Source organism: Mobula birostris, chromosome 14 (assembly GCF_030028105.1).
Source record: "Mobula birostris isolate sMobBir1 chromosome 14, sMobBir1.hap1, whole genome shotgun sequence".
In the NCBI taxonomy this organism is placed as follows: domain Eukaryota; kingdom Metazoa; phylum Chordata; class Chondrichthyes; order Myliobatiformes; family Myliobatidae; genus Mobula; species Mobula birostris.
Genome location: NC_092383.1, coordinates 3399491 through 3422400, shown reverse-complemented (window position 1 = coordinate 3422400; position 22910 = coordinate 3399491). Strand labels below are relative to the sequence as shown.

At 47.0% G+C, this 22910-nt stretch overlaps 1 protein-coding gene across 4 annotated transcripts in view; it reads left to right on the top strand.

Annotated features, from left to right (window-relative positions):
* Positions 1 to 22910, top strand: part of frmd5a (FERM domain containing 5a) — a 183745-nt gene that overhangs the window by 140491 nt on the left and 20344 nt on the right. For 3 of the 4 annotated variants that reach the window (XM_072277680.1, XM_072277677.1, XM_072277678.1), the window contains 8 exons: positions 1365 to 1462; positions 2212 to 2335; positions 3273 to 3360; positions 6119 to 6207; positions 8041 to 8104; positions 11465 to 11556; positions 17368 to 17442; positions 19117 to 19185. In XM_072277680.1, the coding sequence (XP_072133781.1) occupies positions 1365 to 1462; positions 2212 to 2335; positions 3273 to 3360; positions 6119 to 6207; positions 8041 to 8104; positions 11465 to 11556; positions 17368 to 17442; positions 19117 to 19185 (699 nt within the window). The remainder of the gene's footprint in view (positions 1 to 1364; positions 1463 to 2211; positions 2336 to 3272; positions 3361 to 6118; positions 6208 to 8040; positions 8105 to 11464; positions 11557 to 17367; positions 17443 to 19116; positions 19186 to 22910) is intronic. The other variant, XM_072277679.1, reaches the window with a different exon arrangement.

The following is a 22910-nucleotide window of genomic DNA, read 5'->3' as shown; positions in this document are numbered from 1 at the left end:
CTTTACCTATTAAATGCTCCCAGTGGTGTGCGTCTCAAATAGCCTCTGACAACCAAGGCTAGCTCCCGGCCTTCACGTGTAGCTTAGCTACTAAGCCCGGCGTAACCGTTTCCACTGACAGGAGAAGGGGCAAAAGCAGGTTTCTGGCACCTTAAAACCAGCCGCTTCAGGCAGACGGAGCTGGTCAGCTGTGGTTCGCAGCTCATTTAGGAGAAGGAAAACTCTGATCTCAAACCACCACTGCCTTGTGGCTGTACCCTCTCATGGGGAAGGCTTTGGGAGTAAAGCCCCAGGGAGCACTCCAGAGCTGGAGCCCCGAAGGCAGTCCTGTGTTGACTTCAATGCTGACAGGCAGCTCCTGTAATGTTTATCAGATCTATCAACTTCTGCTTTAAATATACTCAATGGCTTGGCCTCCTATTTTAATAGCAGACACAGGGAACGTTCCATTGATCCTGTCTGGGGAGGTTACAAGGTTATAAACTTTGGAAAAGAACTAGGAGATGAAATTTCAAAGACGTGAGAAAACTGAGCATTAGCTCTAGGAACTTTATTCTTTATATATTCTCCATAGGGATGTGGGGATTAGCGGAAGGCTAGCCTTTCAGTTTAGTGGCTAGCACAACTCTTTAAAGCGTCAGTGACATTGTTTAGTTGCCACCACTGTTTGTGAGGAGTTTGTACGTTCTCCGTGTGACCATGTGGGATTCCTCCAGGTACTCTGGTTTCCTCCCACAGTCCAAAGTTACGAGGAAAATGTAGAAGAATGGAGTCGAGAGGGGTAATAAATTAGTCTGTGATGAAGTGGCAGAGCAGACTTGATAGGCCGAGTAGCCTGGTTCTGCAACACACACAAAATTCTGGAGGAACTCAGCAGGTCAGGCAGCATCTATGGAGAGGAATAAACAGTCGACATTTTGGTTCGAGACCATTCACTAGTTCTGCTCCTGTGTACTAAGGTCTTATGGTGTAAAATGTGTGGGTTGGGGTCAGTAGTTGTGGGGATCTCCTGTTGGTACTAGAAGCAGGGTGACACTTGCAGGCCTTCCCCCAGCTCAATCCTCGGTGCTGTATGTTTTGATGTTTGGAAGTATATGTGACAATTAAAACTAATCTTTATCTTCAATCCAGACTGAACTCCAGTTAGCCACAATGGTCCCGTGTGATGGGACTAGGCAGTTCATGATTCTGCTCCCCGAATCCACCCAGATCTTTCCCTCAATCTCCTGTCCCCATGCCTTTCTTAAATCCGCTCTGGACCCAGTGGCCATTGTGGGATAATGGTGAGGACGTCCCATTCCTGTGTCATGCACAATCTCCTTCCCCACTTGTTCTGCCTTCACCTGAGTCTCCTTCCTCCTCAGGTACCTGGTCTTCCTGCAGATAAAGAGAGATCTGTATCACGGCCGCCTGCTGTGCAAGACCTCCGACGCAGCGCTTCTCGCAGCCTACATCCTGCAAGGTAAACCACCCCCCCCCCCCCGGCACTGCCCGCCCTCCGCACCCCTCGCCACAACTGCTGGCACGTGTGCAGTGAAACCTCACCGTGGCTTCAGCCGATCGATTACTGAGCAATGTTTCACAGCAGGGGTTGCGGTGAAGTGGGTCAGGGTCAGAAGGGCTGGAGTGTGGGGGGGAGGTCAGAGGTCAGGGTTAGAGGAGTTGGAGTGTGGGGGAAGGTCACAGGTCAGGGTTAGAGGGATTGGTGTGGGGGGGTCAGAGGTCAGGGTTAAAGGCGTTGGAGTGTGGGGGAAGGTCACAGGTCAGGGTTAGAGGGATTGGTGTGGGGGGAGGTCAGAGGTCAGGGTTAAAGGCGTTGGAGTGTGGGGGAGGTCAGGGTTAGAGGGGTCACGGTTCAGGACTGGGGAGAGGATGTGAGTGAGGGTGAAGGGCTTGGTGTTAAGCGTTGTCGGGAACAGGGAGGGGGTGAGAAGTGAGGGGGTGTGTTGGGGGTGGTTTGGGTTCTTGCCACCCCAGAGTGAGGTACTGACCTTGGTTACCCTTCTGTGGAGCTGCTGAGAGTAAAACTGCTGCTGGGTCTCCAGAGCAACCATTCCCCAACTGGCTGGAAGATGCTTTGAGGTGGCTGAGGGTGTTTGCCAGGTGCTTTATCAATGCACATCTCGTCCGGGTCGGTACAGAGGTTGCTCAGACAAGACGGAAGACCCAGCCTCTTCCATCCTGTTTACTCAAAGATGTTCTCAATTCCAGCTGAAATTGGGGACTATGATCCAGGAAAACATCCCGAAGGATACAGTTCCAAGTTCCAGTTCTTCCCCAAACATTCCGAGAAGTTGGAAAGAAAAATTGCAGAGATCCACAAAACGGAACTTAGGTACGGCAATAAATAGTTTATTATTGTCACGTGTAGGGAGGTAAGGCAGTAACACTGTTTGGCATTCCATCCACACACAGCATTTCACTACAACTGCTCATTGGGGAAAAATAGTAACAGAATGCAGTATAAAGTGTTACAGTCACAGAGAAAGGGCAGCTGGCAGACAATTCACAGAGTGAATACAAGGAGCTGCTGCAATATTTTCACAGAGATTGGCGAGGGTGGGGAGTTGGGAATTGTCAGGTAGAATGGATTGGTCAGACAACTGGAAATCGAGGAGTATTGGGAATGGGGAAGGGATGGAGGTGGGATTGCAGGGAGAGTTGTGAAAGGGGGAAGGTTGTGAATGGAGGAGGGTCGTGAGGAGGGAGGGTTGTGAAGAGGGGACATTTAGGAACGGGAGGGTTGTGAACGGGGGAGGATTGTGAAGGGAGGAGGGTCGTGAATGAGGGAGGTTTAAGAACAGGGAAGGGTTGTGAAGGGGGGAGGGTTGTGAACAGGGAGGATTGTGAAGGGGGGAGGGTTGTGAACAGGGAGGATTGTGAAGGGGGAGGGTTGTGAACAGGGAGGGTTGTGAAGGGGAGGGTTGTGAAGGGGGAGGGTTGTAAATGAGGGAGTTTTAGGAACAGGGAAGGGTTGGGAACAGGGAGGGTTGTGAAGGGGGAGGGTTGTGAATGGAGGAGGGTTGTGAAGGGGGGAGGGTTGTGAACAGGGAGGATTGTGAAGGGGGAGGGTTGTGAACAGGGAGGGTTGTGAAGGGGAGGGTTGTGAATGGAGGAGGGTTGTGAACGAGGGAGGTTTAGGAACAGGGAACGGTTGTGAACGGGAGAGGGGTGGGATCCTGCAGAGAGTGGGAATGGAGGGAGGAAGGGTGGGAGGGTTGGTTGGCCAGCCGGGGTCCCTCAGTGATGGGTTTCTCTCCTGTCCAATGCAGTGGTCAGTCTCCAGACATGGCAGAGCTGAACTTCCTGAAGAAAGCACAGACGCTGGAAACCTACGGAGTCGATCCCCACCCCTGCAAGGTAGGGGCAGTGTGTGGGTGTGGAACCTGGAGCCCATCCTGATCACTCTCTCACTGTCCTCTGATCCCACAGCATGCAGATTTGCTTTAAAACATACAACACAGGCCCTTCAGTCCACAGTGTTGTGCCAAAAATTTAACCCACTTCTAGATCAATCCCACCTCAACTGGATTTGCCTCTACCACCACCCTGGCAGGGCATTCCACGTACTCACCACTCTCTGTAAAGAAACAGACCTCAAACATCCCTCAAATACTTTCCACAATCACTTTAAAACTATGCCCCCTCCTATAAGCCATTTCCACCCAGGGAAAAAGTCTCCAGCTGTCCATTCTATTTATGCATCTTATCATCTTATATATCTCTGTCAGGTCACCTTTCATCTTCCCTCGCTCCAGAGAGAAAAGCCCAAGTTTGCTCAGCCTATCCTCATAAGACATGCTCTCTAGTCCAGGTATCATCCTGGTAAATCTCCTCTGCGCCCTCCCTAAAGCATCCACATCCTTATAACAAGGCAACCAGAACTGAACTAAATGCTCCGTGGGGTCGAACCAGAGTTTTCTAGAGCTGCAACACTACCTCACGGCTCTTGAACTCAAACACCTGACTAATGAAGACCCGACACACCATACAACTTCTTAACAACTCGTGCACAACTTTGTGAGGTCTATGGACTTGGACCCCACAATCCCCCGTTCCTCCACACTGTTTTGAATGTTGCTATTGAGCACATCTACATGGAGTGCTGTTGCAGGAAAGTAATCAGGGACCCCCACCACCCAGGCCATGCTCTCTTCCTGCTGCTGCCACGAGGAAGAATGTACAGGTGCCTCAGGACTCTCACCACCGGGTTCGGGAGTAGTTACTACCCCTCAACCATCAGGATCTTCGACCAGAGGGGATAACTTCACTCAACTTCACTTGCCCCATCATTGAAATGTTCCCAAAACCAATGGACTCACTTTCAAGGACTCTTCATCTCATGGTCTCGATATTTATTGCTTAGTTATTAGTATTACTTCTTTCTTTTTGTATTTGACAGTTTGTTGCCTTTTGCACTCTGGTTAAATGCCCAAATTGGTGCAGCCTTTCATTGATTCTGTTGTAGTCATTATTCTATACATTTATTGAGTATGCTGCAAGAAAATGAATCTCAGGGTGGGAATACGGTGACATATATGCACTTCGATAATAAATTTACTTTGAACTTTGAACATTGCTTTCTGGTATTTGCCCTTCAATGTCCCCCATTTCCCCTCCTACATCTACACTTGCTTTCCTTTTCTCTCCCACTCTCTTTGCCTCCCCTTCTCCCTCTCTCCCTCCGTCTCCCACACGTGAGAGGGAGGATGTGGGAGCTGGAGTACATTGCAGACAGTGTGGGGTTTCCCAGTGCAGAAGGAAGAGGGAGAAGCTGTTTGTTGCTTTGGTGGTGTGAGAGTACGGTGTGCTGCAGTGTCACGGGGGGCAGCAGGAGAGTCTGATGTCAACACTGGAATCGCTGTGGTTACAGTAAATGAGAGCTCAAACTCAAGGCCCGTCCTGCTGTGCATATTCCACAGACTTGAGAGTCTGTAGGTGCTGGAAATCCTGAGCAACAGGATTTTACGTTTTGTAACTTCAAAACATTAAATTAATTCAGAGGAAGTCACGGAGTCTGAAGTGCAGTGTAACTTCGTGATGATGTGGGTGTTGCACTAGCCTCCGTAGTATCCAGGACACCTTCAACAAGCAATACCTCAAAAAGGTGGCATCCGTCATTAAGGACCCCCATCACCCAGGACGTGCCCTCTTCTCATTGTCACCATCAGGGAGGAGATACAGGAGCCTGAAGGCTCACAGTCAACAATTCAAGACAGCTTCTTCCTCTCTGCCATCAGATTTCTGAATGGACAATAAACCCATGAACACTACCTCATTGCTTTTTTATTTCTGTTTTTGTGCTACTTATTTAATTTAACTATTTAATATAACATACTTACTGTAATTCACAGTTTTTTCAATTATGTATTGCATTGTACTACAGTTGCAAAGACAACAAATATCCCAACATATGTCAGTGATATTAAACCTGATTCGGATTCTTCACTTTAAGTGAGGCGCGCATGTATCACGTGATAGTGCGATGATGTATGTAAAATGTATTTTTACAATTAACCCATAAATAATTATTTAAATGAACAAGAATGCTTAATCAACCGATATATATTTACAAACAACACACACAAAGTGCTGGAAGAACTCAGCAGACAAGATGACTCAAATATTATTGAAATATTAAATACACAAGAGGAACCCCCTGTCTGTCCAGATCTGCTGAAGGTTCTCAGCCTGAAGTGTCAACCGTTTATTCCTCCCCACAGACGCTGGCTGACCTGCTGAGATCCTCCAGCATTTTGTGTGTGTTACTCCCTGTTTATATCACTGATTTTCCCTTTTTCTCTGACTCTGCCTTCTTTCTCCCTCAGTGAAGGGGAAGTGAAGTTATCCCCTCTGGTTCAAGAGCCTGATGGTTGAGGGGTAACAACTGTTCCTGAACCTGGTGGTGTGAGTCTTGATGAGGCTCCTGTACCTCCTTCCAGGTGGCAGCAGCGAGAAGAGAGCATGGCCTGGGTGGTGTGGGTCTCTGATGATGGATGCTGCTGTCCTACGACTACATTTCATGTAGATGTGCTCAGAGGGGTTGGGAGAGTCATTTCCACTACTTCTTGTAGGATTTTCCATTCAAGGGAAACTTACTTTGAACATTTCTCCACAGGATGTCTCAGGGAATGCGGCATTTTTAGCCTTCACGCCGTCTGGCTTTGTGGTGTTACAAGGAAACAAGAGGATTCACTTCATAAAGTGGTGAGTGGGGACGACGACGACCCGTCCCCTGCCCCTGAGGCACACCCCTGTCACCGTCCCAGGGCTGAGACACCTGGTCAACGAGCTGCCCGAGGGTGTGGTTGAGGAGGGTGCGTTAGCAACATTTCAAAAGTACTCACAGATACACGGGTACACAGATAGGAAAGGTGTCCTGGGATCTGGGGTAACTACAAGCATGTGGAAACTGGTTAGGTTCCTAATACTTTACTAGGAGTTTGAAGAGATTTGGCATGTCAACAAACACACTCAAAAACTTCTATAGTTGTACCGTGGAGAGCATTCTGACAGGCTGCATCACTGTCTGGTATGGAGGGGCTACTGCACAGGACTGAAAGAAGCTGCAGAAGGTTGTAAATCTAGTCAGCTCCATCTTGGGCACTAGCCTACAAAGTACCCAGGACATCTTCAGGGAGCAGTGTCTCAAAAAGGCAGCGTCCATTATTAAGGACCTCCAGCACCCAGGGCATGCCCTTTTCTCACTGTTACCATCAGGTAGGAGGTACAGAAGCCTGAAGGCACACACTCAGCGATTCAGGAACAGATTCTTCCCCTCTGCCATCAGATTCCGAAATGGACATTAACCCATGAACACTACCTCACTTTTTTTTTAATATACAGTACTTATGTTTTTGCACATTTTTAAAAAATCTATTCAATATAGTCATAGTCATAGTCATACTTTATTGATCCCGGGGAAAATTGGTTTTCCTTACAGTTGCACCATAAATAATAAATAGTTATAGAACCATAAATAGTTAAATAGTAATATGTAAATTATGCCAGTAAAGTATGAAATAAGTCCAGGACCAGCCTATTGGCTCAGGGTGTCTGACCCTCCAAGGGAGGAGGTGTAAAGTTTGATGTATATACATATACTGTAATTAATTTACTTATTTTTTTAATTTTTTTTTCTCTGCTAGGTTATGTATTTATTAAACTGTTGCTGCTAAGTTAACAAATTTCACGTCACATGCCGGTGATAATAAACCTGATTCTAATTCTGAATGTCCCATCTCTGCTGCATTATTCTATGACTGTAAGAAAAATGTAATCTTTCATAAATCAAAGACTCAAACCCCAGAGAGTCAGTGAAGTTGATAACTGAAGGAATTACAGTCCCCTGTGAAACCAGTCATTGCTTGCATGTGTCTTGTGGGGTCTTTCTGTGTGTACATTGGCTGTTCTTCTCAGGTGATCTGAAGGTCCTGCATCCGAAGACCCTGAGTTTGTGGAGATTGTTGGATCATAAGACAATGGGATCAGAATTTGGTCCCATTGAGTCTGCTGCACTCTTCCATCATGGCTGATTTATTTCCCCATTCTCCTACCTCCTCCCGACTAATCATGAAACAAAATTCCTTCTCATCTCCGTTCCTCCTTGCTGGCTGGCTCCTTGCATGCTTTCCGTCCGTGCTGGGTTGAGCGTTGAGCTAGCAACTCGGCCTCGAAGAAAACGGGCAAAATGCTGAAGAAATGGCAGGGTTGCTGCCCGAGGCGCCACAAGGTGCAGAGAGGAATAACATCAGTTCTCTTCAGCTCAATTCCTTCACATCTTAGTTCAAGAAACTAAGAAGTTTGTAGAGCAATACAGAGCTAACTGTACCATAGTTACTGGAAAATTCACTGAACAATTCCATGTATATAGGCGATGATATATAAAAATACATGCAACCACAGGAAAGTTAAACTATAAGAAAAATAACAATTCTTTGTCACAGTACAGCAGAGGTCTCCAGTGTAGTTAAAGCAAAGCCTGCAGGGACATTGACAAGCTGACCCTGGTGCTAATGGTATTTCCTTGCTGTCTTCCAGGACTGAAGTAAGCAAGATGAAGTTTGAAGGAAAGACGTTTAATTTATATGCCACTCAGAAAGAGGTGAGTGCTGGCTCTGATGAGATTAATGTAGCTTGTTCTTACAACCTGTCTGCAAAACATTCACAAATTGACCTTCCGAGATATCCAGAGTATGGCACATATTCCTTTCTGTCTTTATTAATCTTTTTATTGATTTAAAAAGAACATAAATAAAAACAAGAGAATTATCTCAAATAGATATATCAATAACAATACAGAGATTGAAATAGACATTATCAAAATCATACGGTGTTAAGCTAGTATACAATTTAAAAAACAGAAAACAGCAATCCTCCTCTTATCAGTTCATGAAGAGGAAAGAAAAAACTTTGAATTTTAAATGAAGAAAAATAACCCACTACACTATACAAAAACGGGGCGGCGGGGGAAGGGACTGGGCAGTCCATTCTGAGGATACGATCAAAAAAAAAGAAAGACTTTCTGATTAAATCTAAAACTTCGAAACAAAAAAATTGGAAGGGTAATAAATCAAATTAAATGAAAATATTGAATAAAAGGTCACCAGATTTGCTCAAATTTAAAGAATATATCAAATGTCCGACTTATTTTCTCTAAACTTAAACAGTACATAATGGAGGAAAGCCAAAAAAAAAAAGTAGGTGGATCAGAATTCTTCCACTTCAATAAAATGGCTCTCCTAGACAATAAAGTTGAAAAGGCTATCATACGTTGAGTGGAAACAGGAATATTTCCTGGTTTCGATGGGGTAATCCCAAATATTGCCGTAAGTAAATTAGATTGTAGGTCCAGATCCAAGACTTTTGATAATGTTTTAAAAACATCTCTCCAAAAATTGTCTAGCTTTATACAAGACCAATACATATGAGTTAAAGTGGCCACCTCAATATTACATCTGTCACAAATAGGATTGATGTTGGAAAAAATACGTGCCAGTTTATCCTTTGACAAATGGGCTCGATGCGCTACCTTGAACTGTATCAAGGAATGATGGGCACAAATAGATGAGTTATTAACCAAATGAAGAATTTTACTCCATTGATTATCTGAAAATGACTCTTGAACTTCCAACTCCCAGGCACGTTTAATTCTATCGTTAGCTATCATTCGTAAATTCAATAACCGTTTATAAATTATAGCTATCAACCCTTTTTGAAGTGGTTTAAGTTGAAAAAGAGCATCTGTCAAATTAGGTGGATAAGCAGAAGGGTAATTTAGCAGTAAACTACGTAAAAAATTCCTAATTTCTAAATATCTAAAGAAATGTACATTCATATTTAACCATATTTAAATATGATAAATATTATCATATAAATATTATCATTTAAATATTATATTTAAACATAAACAACCATATTTATCCGCTAACTGAGAAAAATACATTAAACAGTCCCGTAAAAACAAATCTGAAAAAGTTGTTATTCCCTTGGCTACGACACATATTCCAGCTGTGGTCAGAAACCAACCAGGTGTGGAGAACACACGCAAAGTGCTGAAGGAACTCTGCAGGTCAGGCAACATCTGTGCAGGGGAGTAAACAGTTGACATTTCAGTCCCGCTGAAGGGTCTGGCCCCGAAACGTTGACTGTTTATTTCCCTACATTCTGTAGGCACTGCCTAACCTGCTGAGTTCCTCCTGTATTTTGTGTGTGTTACTCCGGATTTCCAGCCTCCGCAAAATCTCTTGTGTCTTGGATGTGGGTTTGGGATTTCTGGTGGTTTGTCCTTGGGAGGTGGGAGTCACTGGTCAGGCAGCATTCTATAAGACCATAAGACACAGGGGCAGAATTAGGCCACTCAGCCCATCGAGTCTGCTCTGCCATCCCATCGTGGCTGATTTATTATCCCTCTCAACCCCATTCTCCAACTTCCTCCCTGTAACCTTAGACACCCTTACCAATGAAGAACCTGTCAACCGCAGCTTTAGATATACCCAGTGACCTAGCCTCCACAGCTATCTGTGGCAATGAATTCACAGATTCACCACCCTCTGGCTAAAGAAATTACTCCTCATCTCTATTCGAAAGGGACTTCCCTCTTTGTGAGGCTGTGCCCTCTGGTACTGGACTCCCCCACTATTCCAACTATTGGAAACATCCACTCCCTGTCACCCTATCAATCGCCCACCAGGCAAGCATGAGCTGTCTCCTTGACCCTGGGGCCAGAGAGCTCCAACACTGCCCTCAGATTCACCTCTGACCAGTCAGTAACTCTGCGCCGTTCCCGCGTGGGGCAGACGGACACTAACAGCTGGCACGCCAGCTTCCACTCAACGGAAGGGACGCCCCATGGCCGACCAGCACACTGCAAGCCCCTAGCTCCTTTACTGACTTCCTGTGGAGGTGGCTCAGACAACCGCCTTCTGCACCAGGTCACCGTTGTACAGAACCTGGGATTGTACTAACCCTAGCAACCTCAATTAGAGAACGTAGAACATAGAATAGTACAGCACAGTACAGGCCCTTCGGCCCACATTGTTGTGCCGACCCTCAAACCCTGCCTCCAAACATGTCTTATGAGGATAGGTTGAGCAAGCTTTTCTCTAAGGAGGATGCGAGGTGACTTGATAGAGGTGTACAAGTTGATCGGAGGCATAGTCTGGCCAACTGGAGACTTTTTCCTGGGGTGGAAATGGCTAATACAAGGGGCCATAATTTAAAGGCAATTGATGGAAAGAATAGGGTTTTTTTAAAACACAGTGAGTGGTGGGTGTGTGGAACACACTGCTGGGGGTGGGGGTTGGGGTGGTAGAGGCAGATACATTAGGGACATTTAAGAGACTCTTAAAGATGATGGAAAAACAGGGCCCATGTAGGAGGGAAGGTTTAGACTGATCTAAGAGTAGCCTTAAAGGTTGGCATAACATTGTGGGCCAAAGGGCCTGTGCTGTCTAATCTGTGTTCCAACATGTACCACCACGACAGACCACCTCTGCACTGCCACGAACTTGTCTCTGACTGTTTTTTTTTGCACCAATTTCTTATTTTGTGCTGTCTTTTCACTGTGGTATAATTAGGGTATACTTCATGTTGTGTGTGCTGGCCGTATCTACGTGCCTGTCAGGCTGCTGTAAGCAATGTTCTCCTTCTACCCTGTACCCCTCTGCACACACGATAAGAAACTCGCCTTCGCTTGTCTTGACCAGGAACTCCCTTGACAGTAAAATGTGAAACATTCTGTGTCATGGCGAGATCAGCCTGCGAGATAATGGAGGCTGCTCTCTGACTCAGCTGTCACTCAGCCCCTCGTGGGGTCTGCGTCTGCTCAGCGCCTCTTCTTTTTCGCGGTCAGCAACCCCGTGGGTCTCTCCCCAACACGAGTGGGGGGTTTGGGGGGAGGTGGTTGTGAGTTTCAAAGCTGCATCTGAAATTCTAACCACTGTGTGATTCATCTCCACACCAGGAATCAAAGATCATTCTGACCTACTTTGCCCCAACTCCTGAGGCTTGTAAACACCTGTGGAAGTGCGGAGTGGAGAATCAAGCCTTTTACAAGTGAGTGCGTTTACTTAGTGAAATGCTCAAATTCAGACTCATTTATTCATCAGCTGGACATCAAAACATGCAGTGAACTGCAACCAACATGACCTAAGGGTGTGCCAGGGGCAGCCCACAAGTGTCGCCACACATTCCAGTGCCAACATGGCATTCCCACAGTTTTCAGCAGAACCACACTAACAACAACAACAGCAAGACAAGCCCTTTTCTTTCCTCCCTCCCACCCACTCACTCACTCACCCCAGGGCAGGCAACCTCCAGTGCAACTCACAGACCCAGGACTTTGGTCATCGGTCCTCAGCTTCCAGACTTCCAATTGATCCTAGGGCTTCGATCATCAATATTGACCCCAGTACGGGACCGCGTCGCCAGGCTTCGAACTCTGGGTTTGCGGATAATGCGACCCCAAACTCGCGACTCGCTCTCTCGTGTATCTAGGCGGTCACTATCCCTCATGTCTCCTGCCCGCACAGACCTCTGATTCTCCAACGTTCAAAGCTGAGGCAGACCACTCAGCCCCTCAGTGCTGTGCCCCACACACATCTCTCCCCACCTCTCCACCTCTTCCCATCTCCTTCCATGTGACGATATGACCACATGGACATAGGGAGATGGAGTGGCCGCTTGGACTCTCAAACCTGCTCTGCTCTGGTTAAAATATTAGATTATGAGGACACTCAGTCCTCGTTTATTGTCATTTAGAAATGCATGCATTAAGAAATGATACAATGTTCCTCCAGAGTGATATCACACAAAAACAGGACAAAAAGACTAACACTGACAAAACCACATAATTATAACATATAGTTAAAGCAGTGCAAAACAATACCATAATTTGATACAGACCATGGGCATGGTAAAAAAAAAGTCTCAAGTCCCGATCGACTCCTATAGTCCCCGATAGCAGGCGGCAAAAAGGGAGAAACTCCCCTGCCATAAACCTCCAGGCACCGACAACTGACAACTGCCAATGCGTTGGAAGCACCCGACCACAGCTGACTGAGTCCGTCCGAAAACTTCAAGCCTCCGACCAGCCCCTCCGATACAGCCTCCCGAGCGCCATCCTCTGCCGAGCGCCTTTGACCTCGTCCCGGCCGCCAAAACAAGCAAAGCCGAGGACTCAGAGGCCTACTCCTCCGGAGATTCTCGATCACACAGTAGCAGCGGCAGCGAAGCAGGCATTTCAGAAATTTCTCCAGATGTTCCTCCGTACTCTCACGTCCGTCTCCATCAAATCAGAATTGTGCAACTTCATATTCCTGCTGACTGAGTGACTTCTGCCACTGTGAAGATGTACAGAATGTGCTGTCGTCCTCGTGGAAGAGAAGGGAAGAAACTTCACCCCATCTGTTTTCAACAATGAGTCCTGGAGCTCAATTCTCACATGCGGGGGGTGGGGGGGGGGATCATCTTCTCCTCACCACTGGATCCTGACATTTCGGCGATCCATGGTTCTTCAGAAGGCAAGAATGAGGCTTAAAACCTGTTTCCAATCATCTTATTGAGTGTCACCAGAGCAGAGGAAAGGAAGAAGTGTAGTAAGAGATTAAAGAAAGAGAAAGACTCTTCCCAATAGTGGGAAGTCATGGTCTCCTCATACCAGACAACTGATAACAGGATTCCAGTGATCACAGATAGCCAGATTCAGATAATATGATAATCACCACCGAAGTAAAGAAGATTCCAGAAAAATGCAGCAGCAAGTGTAACTGCTGGCAAATTCCTGAATAATCGTGTGTGTAGTCGATTATGCAAAAACACAGAAAAGCACAGGAAAGTCAAACTACAGGCAAAATAACAAATCCACAACCCAATACAACAGCACCCATCTTGTCGAGACCATCTTTGACTTCCTAAATGCCCACTCCTCCAGCATGTCCATTCTCAATGAGCTGTGTGGAAGGGAAACCCAGGTCCTTCTGAGTATCAGTGTCTCTGAAAACACAGCCTTTCTTTTCATTTACCAGAACCCCATGTTTTTATAACTCTGCTCTGTTCATAAGACCATTGGACATTGGGGCAGAATGAGGCCATTCAGCCCATAAAGTCTGCTCTGTCATTCCATCATGGCTGATTTACTATCCTCTCAGTTCCATTCTGCTATCTTCTGCCTGTAACCTTTGACACCCTGACTAATCAAGAAGCAATCAACCTCCATTTTAAATACACCCAATGACTTGGCTTTCACAGCTGTCTGTGACAATGAATTCCACCAATTCATCATTCTCCATCTGAAGAAATACCTTCTCATCTCTGTTCTAAATGGACGTCCCTCTATTCTGAGGCTGTGTCCTCTGGTCCTAGGCTCCCCCACCATAGGAAACATCCTCTCCACATCCACTCCATCTAGGCCTTTCAATATTTGATAGGTTTCAGTGAGATCACCCTTCATTCTGGTAAATGAGAGTGTGGTTCGGTAGCATAGTGGTTAGCACAACGCTTTACGATAGAGACAACCTGGGCTCAATTCACGTTGCTGACTGTAAGGAACATGTACGTTCTCCCCAAAACTGCATGGGTTTCCTCCGAGTGTTCCGGTTTCCTCCCACAGTCCAAGGATGTAGGTTAATTGGCCATTGCAAATTGTCCTGTGATTAGGCTGTGATTAATTTGGGGGAATGCTGGGCAGTGTGGCTCGAAGGGCTGGAAGGGCCTATTTCACGTTGTATCTCGATTGATCAATAAATAAATAAATCAGAGAGATCTGCTACATAAAAAGCTGAAAATCCTCTAAGCTCTGGGTTGTGGACCTGTAGGCCCTGGGGATTTGCCTTTTTCAGGCTTACCCTCCTCATCAGAAATCATTATTTACTCATTTGAACTGGACCTTTGGAGACACTTTTTGGTGTTTATGAAGACAATTTCTTCATCCCTCTGCCAGTTCCTAGTTTTCCACAATAATTTCTCCTGCCTCTATCTGTAAGAGATGCTCATTTACCCTCCCCCCCACTAGTCTTTTCCTTTTCCTTTTTATGTGCTCATAAAATTGCTACTGTCCATTTTTATGTTTTTCCCTCGTTTGCTCTCATATCTATCGACCCTTGGGCTATCCTTTGCTGAATTCAGAAATGCCTCCAATCCTTGGATTTCCTGCTTCACCTACTGGCCCTTATACTCAATACCATTTTCGAGTTTTCAACGCCAAGCAAGGTTCAAGTTCATGTTAATTGTCATCTGACTGTACATACATAACAGCCAAATGAAACTATGTTCCCCCGGTGCACAAAACATCTATTACACACTGCACATACACCAAAATATTATCATAATTAAGTTAATAAAACATGATTCAAAATGCGTGTAGCGTGCAGCACGTGTAAACAGTAAACAGGTCGCTGTCCTAGTGGCGAGAGCTCAATAGTGGGGAGGTGTTTATTAGTCTCACGGCCTGAGGGATGAAGCTGTTACCCAGTCTGACAGTCCTAGTCCTGGTGCTCTTGTACCTCCTTTCTGATGGTGGCAGGTCAAAGAGATTGTTTGGATGGGAGGTAGGGATCCTCAACAATGTGTCAAGCCCTTCATATTTAATGCCCCTGGTAAATGTCACAAATAGAGGGGGGGCCAGGAGACCATGATAATACTGTCCACTGGAGGGTCTTGCGGTCCGATGCCTTGCCACACAACGATGCAATGATACTGCTCTACTCCATGGCTGGTCACTTCTCCCAGTGAGTTTTTCTGCTGCCAAGGAATATTTATGTATCACACATCATTATTAGTTCCTTGAAGGCCTGCACTTTCCCCCCGACACTCTTTAACATGGTTTGCCAGTCTAACCCAGCTGATTTGCCCCTTAGACATTCACAGTTCCCTATTTCCTATTTTGAGTCACTTTCTAGATTGAACTGAACATTAAATTCTATCAGGTTATGATATTCTTTCCTGGAAGCAGTTTCCTACAAGGTTATTAATTGACCTTTTCTGAAAAAGATCTAAAACTGCCTGTCCCCAGTCAGCTCCTCAACATCTAGAAATACACCCCCCACACATTCCAGGAAGTGGTCCTCTACGCTGTTTGTACCACTTAACTTTCCCAGTCTATTTGTAGATTAAAGACCCCATAGCTGCAGCACTACAGACACCTTCAGCTCCCCTCTTGAATCATGCCCTATGTCACTGTCACTGTTCAGAGGCACGCAAGCAGTTCCCGTTAATATTCCCGGCCCACTGCTGCTCTTAGCTGCCCCAAGCTGATTTAATACAGCACCACAATCTGCCAAGCCAAACTGTTTTCAAATTAGTGTTCTGATGTCATCCCACTCAACAGCACCGTCCCCACCCCCTCCTTTCCCTTCTGCCTGCCTACCTAATACAGCCATAGAGTCACAGAACACTACAGCACAGAAACAGGCCCTTTGGCCCATCTAGTCCATGCCAAACTATACTCTGCCCAGTCCCATCGACGCACACCCGAACTGTGGCCTTTCGTACCCTTCCCGTCCTTATACCTATTCAAACTTCTCCGAAATGTTACGGTCAAACCCACATCCACCACTCCTGCCAGCAGCTCATTCCACACTCTCACCACCCGCTGAGTGAAGATCCCTCTCAAGTTCCCTTTAAATATTTCGCTTTTGAACCCTAACCTAGTTCCAGTCTACCCCAACCTCAGTGGAAAAAGCCTGCTTGCATTCACCCTGTCTAAACCCCTCCTAAGTATGTTTCAGAATCTGATTCAGGTTTCATATCACCGGCATTTGTCGTGGAATTTGTTGTTCTGCAGCAGCAGTACATTGTAATACATGATAATAAAAACTGTAAATTACAGTAAGTATATATATATTTTAAAAGGTTAAATTAAGCAAGTAGAGCAAAAAGTGGAAAAAAAATAGTGAGGTAGTGTTCAGGGGTTCAATGTCCATTCAGAAATCAGATGGCAGAGGGGAAGAAGCTGTTCCTGAATCACTGAGTGTGTGCCTTCAGGCTTCTGTACCTCCTCCCTAATGGTAGCAATGAGAAGAGGGCCGGCCTTCAGCCGGAGAATGGTGAATCCTTTGCCACAGGCAGCTGTGGAGGCCAGGTCTTTATGTATATTTAAGGCAGAGGTTGACAGGTTCTTTGGACTGTGGGAGGAAACGGGAACACCCGGTGAAAACCCACTGTTTCCATGGGGAGGACGTACAGGCTCCTTCCAGATGATGTCAGAATGAACTCCGAGCTCTGATGCCCCGAGCTGTAAGTGTTGAGTTAACTGCTGCATTACTGTGGCACCCTACCATAGCAATTTCCTCCTGAATCCCAACAATCCCTCCCTTCGGGAAAATCACCCTATTTAACGAAGCTTTTGGTCACCTGACCTGTTTGGGTCAGGAATTATTTTGCATTTGATGACACTTGAAACGTTTTAAAGGCAACATAGTATTCAAACGACAGATTCAGATTGCTTTATGTATGACATGTACATCAAAACATACAGTAGATTGCATTAATAACCAACACAACCTAAGGGAGCAGTCCGCGAGTGTTGTCATACATTCCAGCAAGAACAAAGCATACCCATCATATTCAGCAGAACAACGTAAGCAAAAACCACGACAAAACAATCCCCTTTCCTCCCTCCCAGCCACCCACTCACACATCCAGGCCTCCATCTCCAGGCCTCTGTCCTCCAGCGTTTGGCTCCGGACTGGCAGATTTCAGGCCTTCTACTTCCTGTCCTTGGCTGCAGACTCTCAGATGTCAAATCTGTAGATGAATATTAGGGGTTAACAAGATTATCAGTGAACCATTTTGATGGGCGAGAGGTCTCGGTGTCTAAGAGGGGTCGGGGGCAGTGCTGGATTTGATGCTCTCTGTCCTCTTCTGCAGGTTTGAGAAATCCAGTCAGGTGCGAACGGTGTCCAGCAGCAACATGTTTTTCAAGGGGAGCCGGTTCCGATACAGGTAAATAGTTACAGTAAGTAGAGGTCACTGTGAACTTCATTTCGTGAGGAGTGAAAGCAAAAAATAGAGGCTGAAGTCCCAACCAGGAAAAGAAAAAATTATTTGCAACACCGACACAAAATGCCGGAGGAACTCAGCAGGTCAGGCAGCATCTATGGAGGGGAAGAAACAGCTGATGTTCTAGACCAGAGGTTCCCGACCTTTTTTACGCCCTGGACCCCTACCATTAACAGAGGGGCTGGTGGACTACGGGTTGAGAACCCTGGTACTTGACCTTTCACTGGAGAACCGCTAGGTTTACAGAGTCCTAGAAAGGTACAGACCCTTCGGCCCATCTAGTACATGCTGAAACCCTTTAAACTCCTTAATGATCTGCTCCTGGCCCATGGCCCTCCGTATCCCTACCATCCACGTACCTATCCAAACTGATCTTGGGTAGAAAGTAGAAACGAGCAATGGGGGGGTACCTTTAGGCACAGGAGCAGAATTAGGCCTTTTGTCCTGTTGGGTTTGCTGGGCTGTTCGGTCATGGCTGATTTATTTTCCCCCTCAACCCCACTTTCCTGCCATTGATGGGCTTACAAAGCAAGAACCTATCAACCTCTGCCCTAGTTATATCTAGTGATTGGCCTCCAAAGCCGTTGGTGGCAATGAATTCCACAGATCCATCATGCTCTGACTAAAGACATTCCTCCTCATCTCTGTTCCAAAGAGGCAACCTTGTGTTCTGGGCTTGTCTAGGGGATGGGAACTGTGATAACCGTGGATGGGAGATTTCCAGAATTGACGGCGTGGGAGACAATGGCCTGATGCTCCATAGTGGAGTCGGAGAATCGGAGAAGTTGAGATGGTTGATGTCTTGTTAGCGGTTAGAGATGGAAAGATCCAGAGTGGGGTGTCCAAGAAGAAGAGGAGGGCTGAAGACAGGAGGAGGGGCCTTCAGTTCGGGTGTGGGGAGCCCTTGCCAAGGATGTAGGCTTGGAGTCAGAGGTGGTGGAAGAAGAGCTCGGCGTCATGGTGGGCTTGAAGCTCATCGAGATGCTGGTGCAGGAGGGCAAAGATAAGGCCTTTTTGTCCAGTCTGATGAAGGGTCTCAGCCTGAAACATCGACTGTTTATTCTTCTCCATAGATGCTGCCTGACCTGCTGAGTTCCTGTAGCATTTTGTTTATATTGCCCTGGATTTCCAGCAATGCCCAAGTCTTGTGTGTTTACACACATTCCCAGTCCCTCTTCCCTTTCAGTGTCTGGGAGCTGCCTGGCCTGCTGAGTTCCTCCAGCATTTTATGTCTGTTGCACAGGAGTTCCAGCGTCTGCAGAATCTCTCGTGTCTGAGTGTTTGCAATGTTTCTATCTCTAGATTGGAATGTCAGGTTGAAAAAAATCAGGAGCTGTTCCCATTTCCCCTTGGGTGCGGAGCCAAGACCAGTGGTCACTGTCTCCGCGGCTCCAGTCCAATGCCATGATACCACAGGGAGAAAGTGCAGACTCCAGGGGATGACCCCGGGTGGCTGGGGGAGTGAGGGAGTGGCACTCCCTGTGGCACGGCCACACCTCCCACCTGTACCACTCCGCCTCAGTCAGAACGGGGGGAGGGGGGTTGGTGAGGGAGGATTCAGCCACGACCCGTCACCTCCCAGTCTCTGAGCCCCGGTCCTGTGGTTGCTGCTTTCAGTGGGAGAGTCGCAAAGGAGGTGATCGAGTCCAGCGCGAAGATTAAGAGGAGCCCCCCGGAGATTCACAGGTAGGAACATGCACCTCAGCAGTTCCGAGTTAAAGACCTGCTCACATCTCGCCTGTGCTTGTCGTGTGTGACTGCAGAGATGTCTTCCTTCCAGCTCTGTAAATGAAATATTTATTCATCAGACGTTCATCCAAACATACAGTGAAATGCATCGTTTGCATTAACAACCAACACAGTCAAAGGACGTGCTGGGGGCAGCCCGCAAGTGTCAACACACAACAAAGCGTGCCCACGATGTTCAACAGAACAACACACAGTCAGTGTACACCAACAGCTGAACAACACACAGTCAGTGTACACCCAACAACAGAACAACACAGTCAGTGTACACCCAACAACAGAACAACACACAGTCAGTGTACACCCAACAACAGAACAACACACAGTCAATGTACAATAGCAGCTGAACAAATCCCTTCCTACCCTCCCACCCTCATTTGGCAACCACCGTCCCTCATCCTTCATGCCTCCCAACCACAGTCCTTGAATGGGGATCACTGGTCCTTGTCCTCAACACCTGCTGACCTGATCCCTGTCCTCGTGCATTGCTGGAGTCTGACATCTGTACCTACTGCCCTGAACTCCCCTCATCCCTAACCGTAAATCCTAACCTGTCCCATACTCTCTCTTATTCCTGTCCCTAAACCCTAACCTGTCCCATACTATCCTTCATTCCTGTCCCTAAACCTTAACCCCTAATCCGTCCTCTAACTCCCCACACCGTCCCTAAACTCCTCCATCCCTGTCCCTAAACTCCCCCATCCCTGTCCCTAAACCCTAACCTGTCCCCTAACTCCCCCATCCCTGTCCCTAAACCCTAACCTGTCCCCTAACTCCCCATCTCTGTCCCTAAACCCTAACCTGTCCTCTAACTCCCCCCATCCCTGTCCCTAAACCCTAACCTGTCCCCTAACTCCCCCCATCCCTGTCCCTAAACCCTAACCTGTCCTCTAACTCCCCCCATCCCTGTCCCTAAACCCTAACCTGTCCTCTAACTCCCCCCATCCCTGTCCCTAAACCCTAACCTGTCCTCTAACTCCCCCCATCCCTGTCCCTAAACCCTAACCTGTCCTCTAACTCCCCCCATCCCTGTCCCTAAACCCTAACCTGTCCACTAACTCCCCCATCCCTGTCCCTAAACCCTAACCTGTCCCCTAACTCCCCCCATCCCTGTCCCTAAACCCTAACCTGTCCCCTAACTCCCGCACTGTCCCCAAAACCATCCCTATGAGCCTAAAGGAATAACTGATTCTGAGCCACGACCTCAACAGTCATAGTCATAGTTATACTTTATTGATACCGGGGGAAATTGGTTTTCGTTACAGTTGCCCTATAAATAATAAATAGTAATAGAACCATAAATAGTTAAATAGTAATATGTAAATTACCCCAGTAAATTATGAAATAAGTCCAGGACCAGCCTATTGGCTCAGGGTGTCTGACCCTCCAAGGGAGGAGTTGTAAAGTTTGATGGCCACAGGCAGGAATGACTTCCTATGACGCTCTGTGTTGCATCTCGGTGGAATGAGCCTCTGGCTGAATGTACTCCTGTGCCCACCCAGTACATTATGTAGTGGATGGGAGACATTGTCCAAGATGGCATGCAACTTAGACAGCATCCTCTTTTCAGACACCACCGTGAGAGAGTCCAGTTCCATCCCCACAACATCACTGGCCTTACGAATGAGTTTGTTGATTCTGTTGGTGTCTGCTACCCTCAGCCTGCTGCCCCAGCACACAACAGCAAACATGATCGCACTGGCCACCACAGACTCGTAGAACATCCTCAGCATCGTCCAGCAGATGTTAAAGGACCTCAGTCTCCTCAGGAAATAGAGACGGCTCTGCCACTTCTTGTAGACAGCCTCAGTGTTCTTTGACCAGGCATCACAGCTCGGCAACATCTTGACCAGAAGGCCCTCTCCAAATTCTGTCCAATACCCTTTGTATCACCTAACACACATATCCTGGCCATTCTCAGAGATCCCCTTCTTGGCTCTGATAGCCCCTATCTCTCTACTCTCTGACCCTTGTGCGGGATCTCCCCATGCACCATCACACACATGTCCCGCACCTACTGGTGATACCATCAAAGGTTTACAGTTACTGATTATCAGGATGGATGCCAGTCTGGGAGAGAGGAGCCGAATGGCCTTGTTTCATTGACAGAGCAGAGCAGCCAGATGCCTCTGCCCTTCACCCTGCCTGACATGGTGAGACCGTCCGAGCTGTAGAGCTTGGCAGCTGTCGTCATCCTGTCTGTCCTTCTGCCATAGGACATCAAACATAGAACTGTTCAGCATAGTATGAACTGTTTGTTCCACCTTGCTGCATTAAACTCAGTCTTTCCTGCCTGCATATTCAGACCCAGATTCATTTGAAGTGTGCATCTTTTGCATTAACAACCAACACAACCCAAGGGTGTGCTGTGGACATCCTGCAGGTGTCCCCACGTTCCAGCGACAGCACAGCATTCCCACCACATTCAGCAGAACAACACAAAATAAGTCAGTCAGTCTCACACACATACACACACACACACACACACACACTCTCTCTCTCACAGACACACACACACACATACTCTCACACACAGTCTCACACACACTCCCTCTCTCACACACACACACACACACCACCAGCCGCAGGACAGGTTGCCTCTGGGCTTCCAGTCTTTGGCCCTGGCAAGGACTGGAGGCCTGGACTTAACAAGAAGTTAAGAAAAGAAATGGCACTTCGTCATTTGCTGTGTGTCTTGCCTTTACATCAGACCTCCAGATGTGCAGCACCTCACACTCCCTCAAATTCAACTCCCTCTGCCGTATTTTCGACCGTGGCTCAGCCAATTCTCAGCCCTGTGGACCTGTGCCCTGTTTTCCCGCCCGTCCTAGAATTACATGAAGAATAAAATACAGAAAGAAAGAAGAAAGATTAATGAAGTATTAAAAGAGACAAAATAATCCTTATTGACCAATCAATAGACCACCGCACACAATGTACTGCTGGAGGGAACCGAAATGTCCAACAGCTTTTCCAGTCTCTCCCTCTCCCTCTCTCTCTCTCTCCCTCTCTTTGATGTCCTCATTTCTCACTCCAGCTCTTAGCACTCGTCGTGACCCCATCCTAAGGGAAGATTCCCACTCGTACAAAGAAATTGTGCTTTTTAACAGAGAAATATCTCTGATACAGTGAGACTCAGTGGCTTTTCGTGGCAGTTAGAGGTGAAGGTTGGTGGAGTTGTGGACAGAGTAGAAAGTTGTCATGGGTTACAACGGGACATGGACAGGATACAGAGCCGGGCTGAGAAGTGGCAGGTGGAGTTCAATCTGAAAACCGTGAAGTGACTCACTTTGGAGGGTCGAACTTCAAGGCAGAGTACAGGGTTAATGGCAGGATTCTTAGCAGTGCAGAAGAACGGGGGATCTTGGGATCCACGTCCATAGATCCATCAAAGTTGCTGTACACGTTGATAGGGTGGTGAAGAAGGCGTGTGGTGTGTTGTCCTCCATTAGACTGGGGATTGAGTTCAAGAGCCGGGAGGTAATGTTGCAGCTCTATAAAATTCTGGTCAGATCAGACATGGAGAATTGTGTTCATTTCTGGTCACTTCGAAATAGTGAGGAGGAGGAGAAGATGGCGACGCAACACAGCTCGCAGCGGCCACTTCGGTGAATGATATCTGTTATCTGTCAAGTAGGATGCCGTGCACAATCCAGATTTGATGG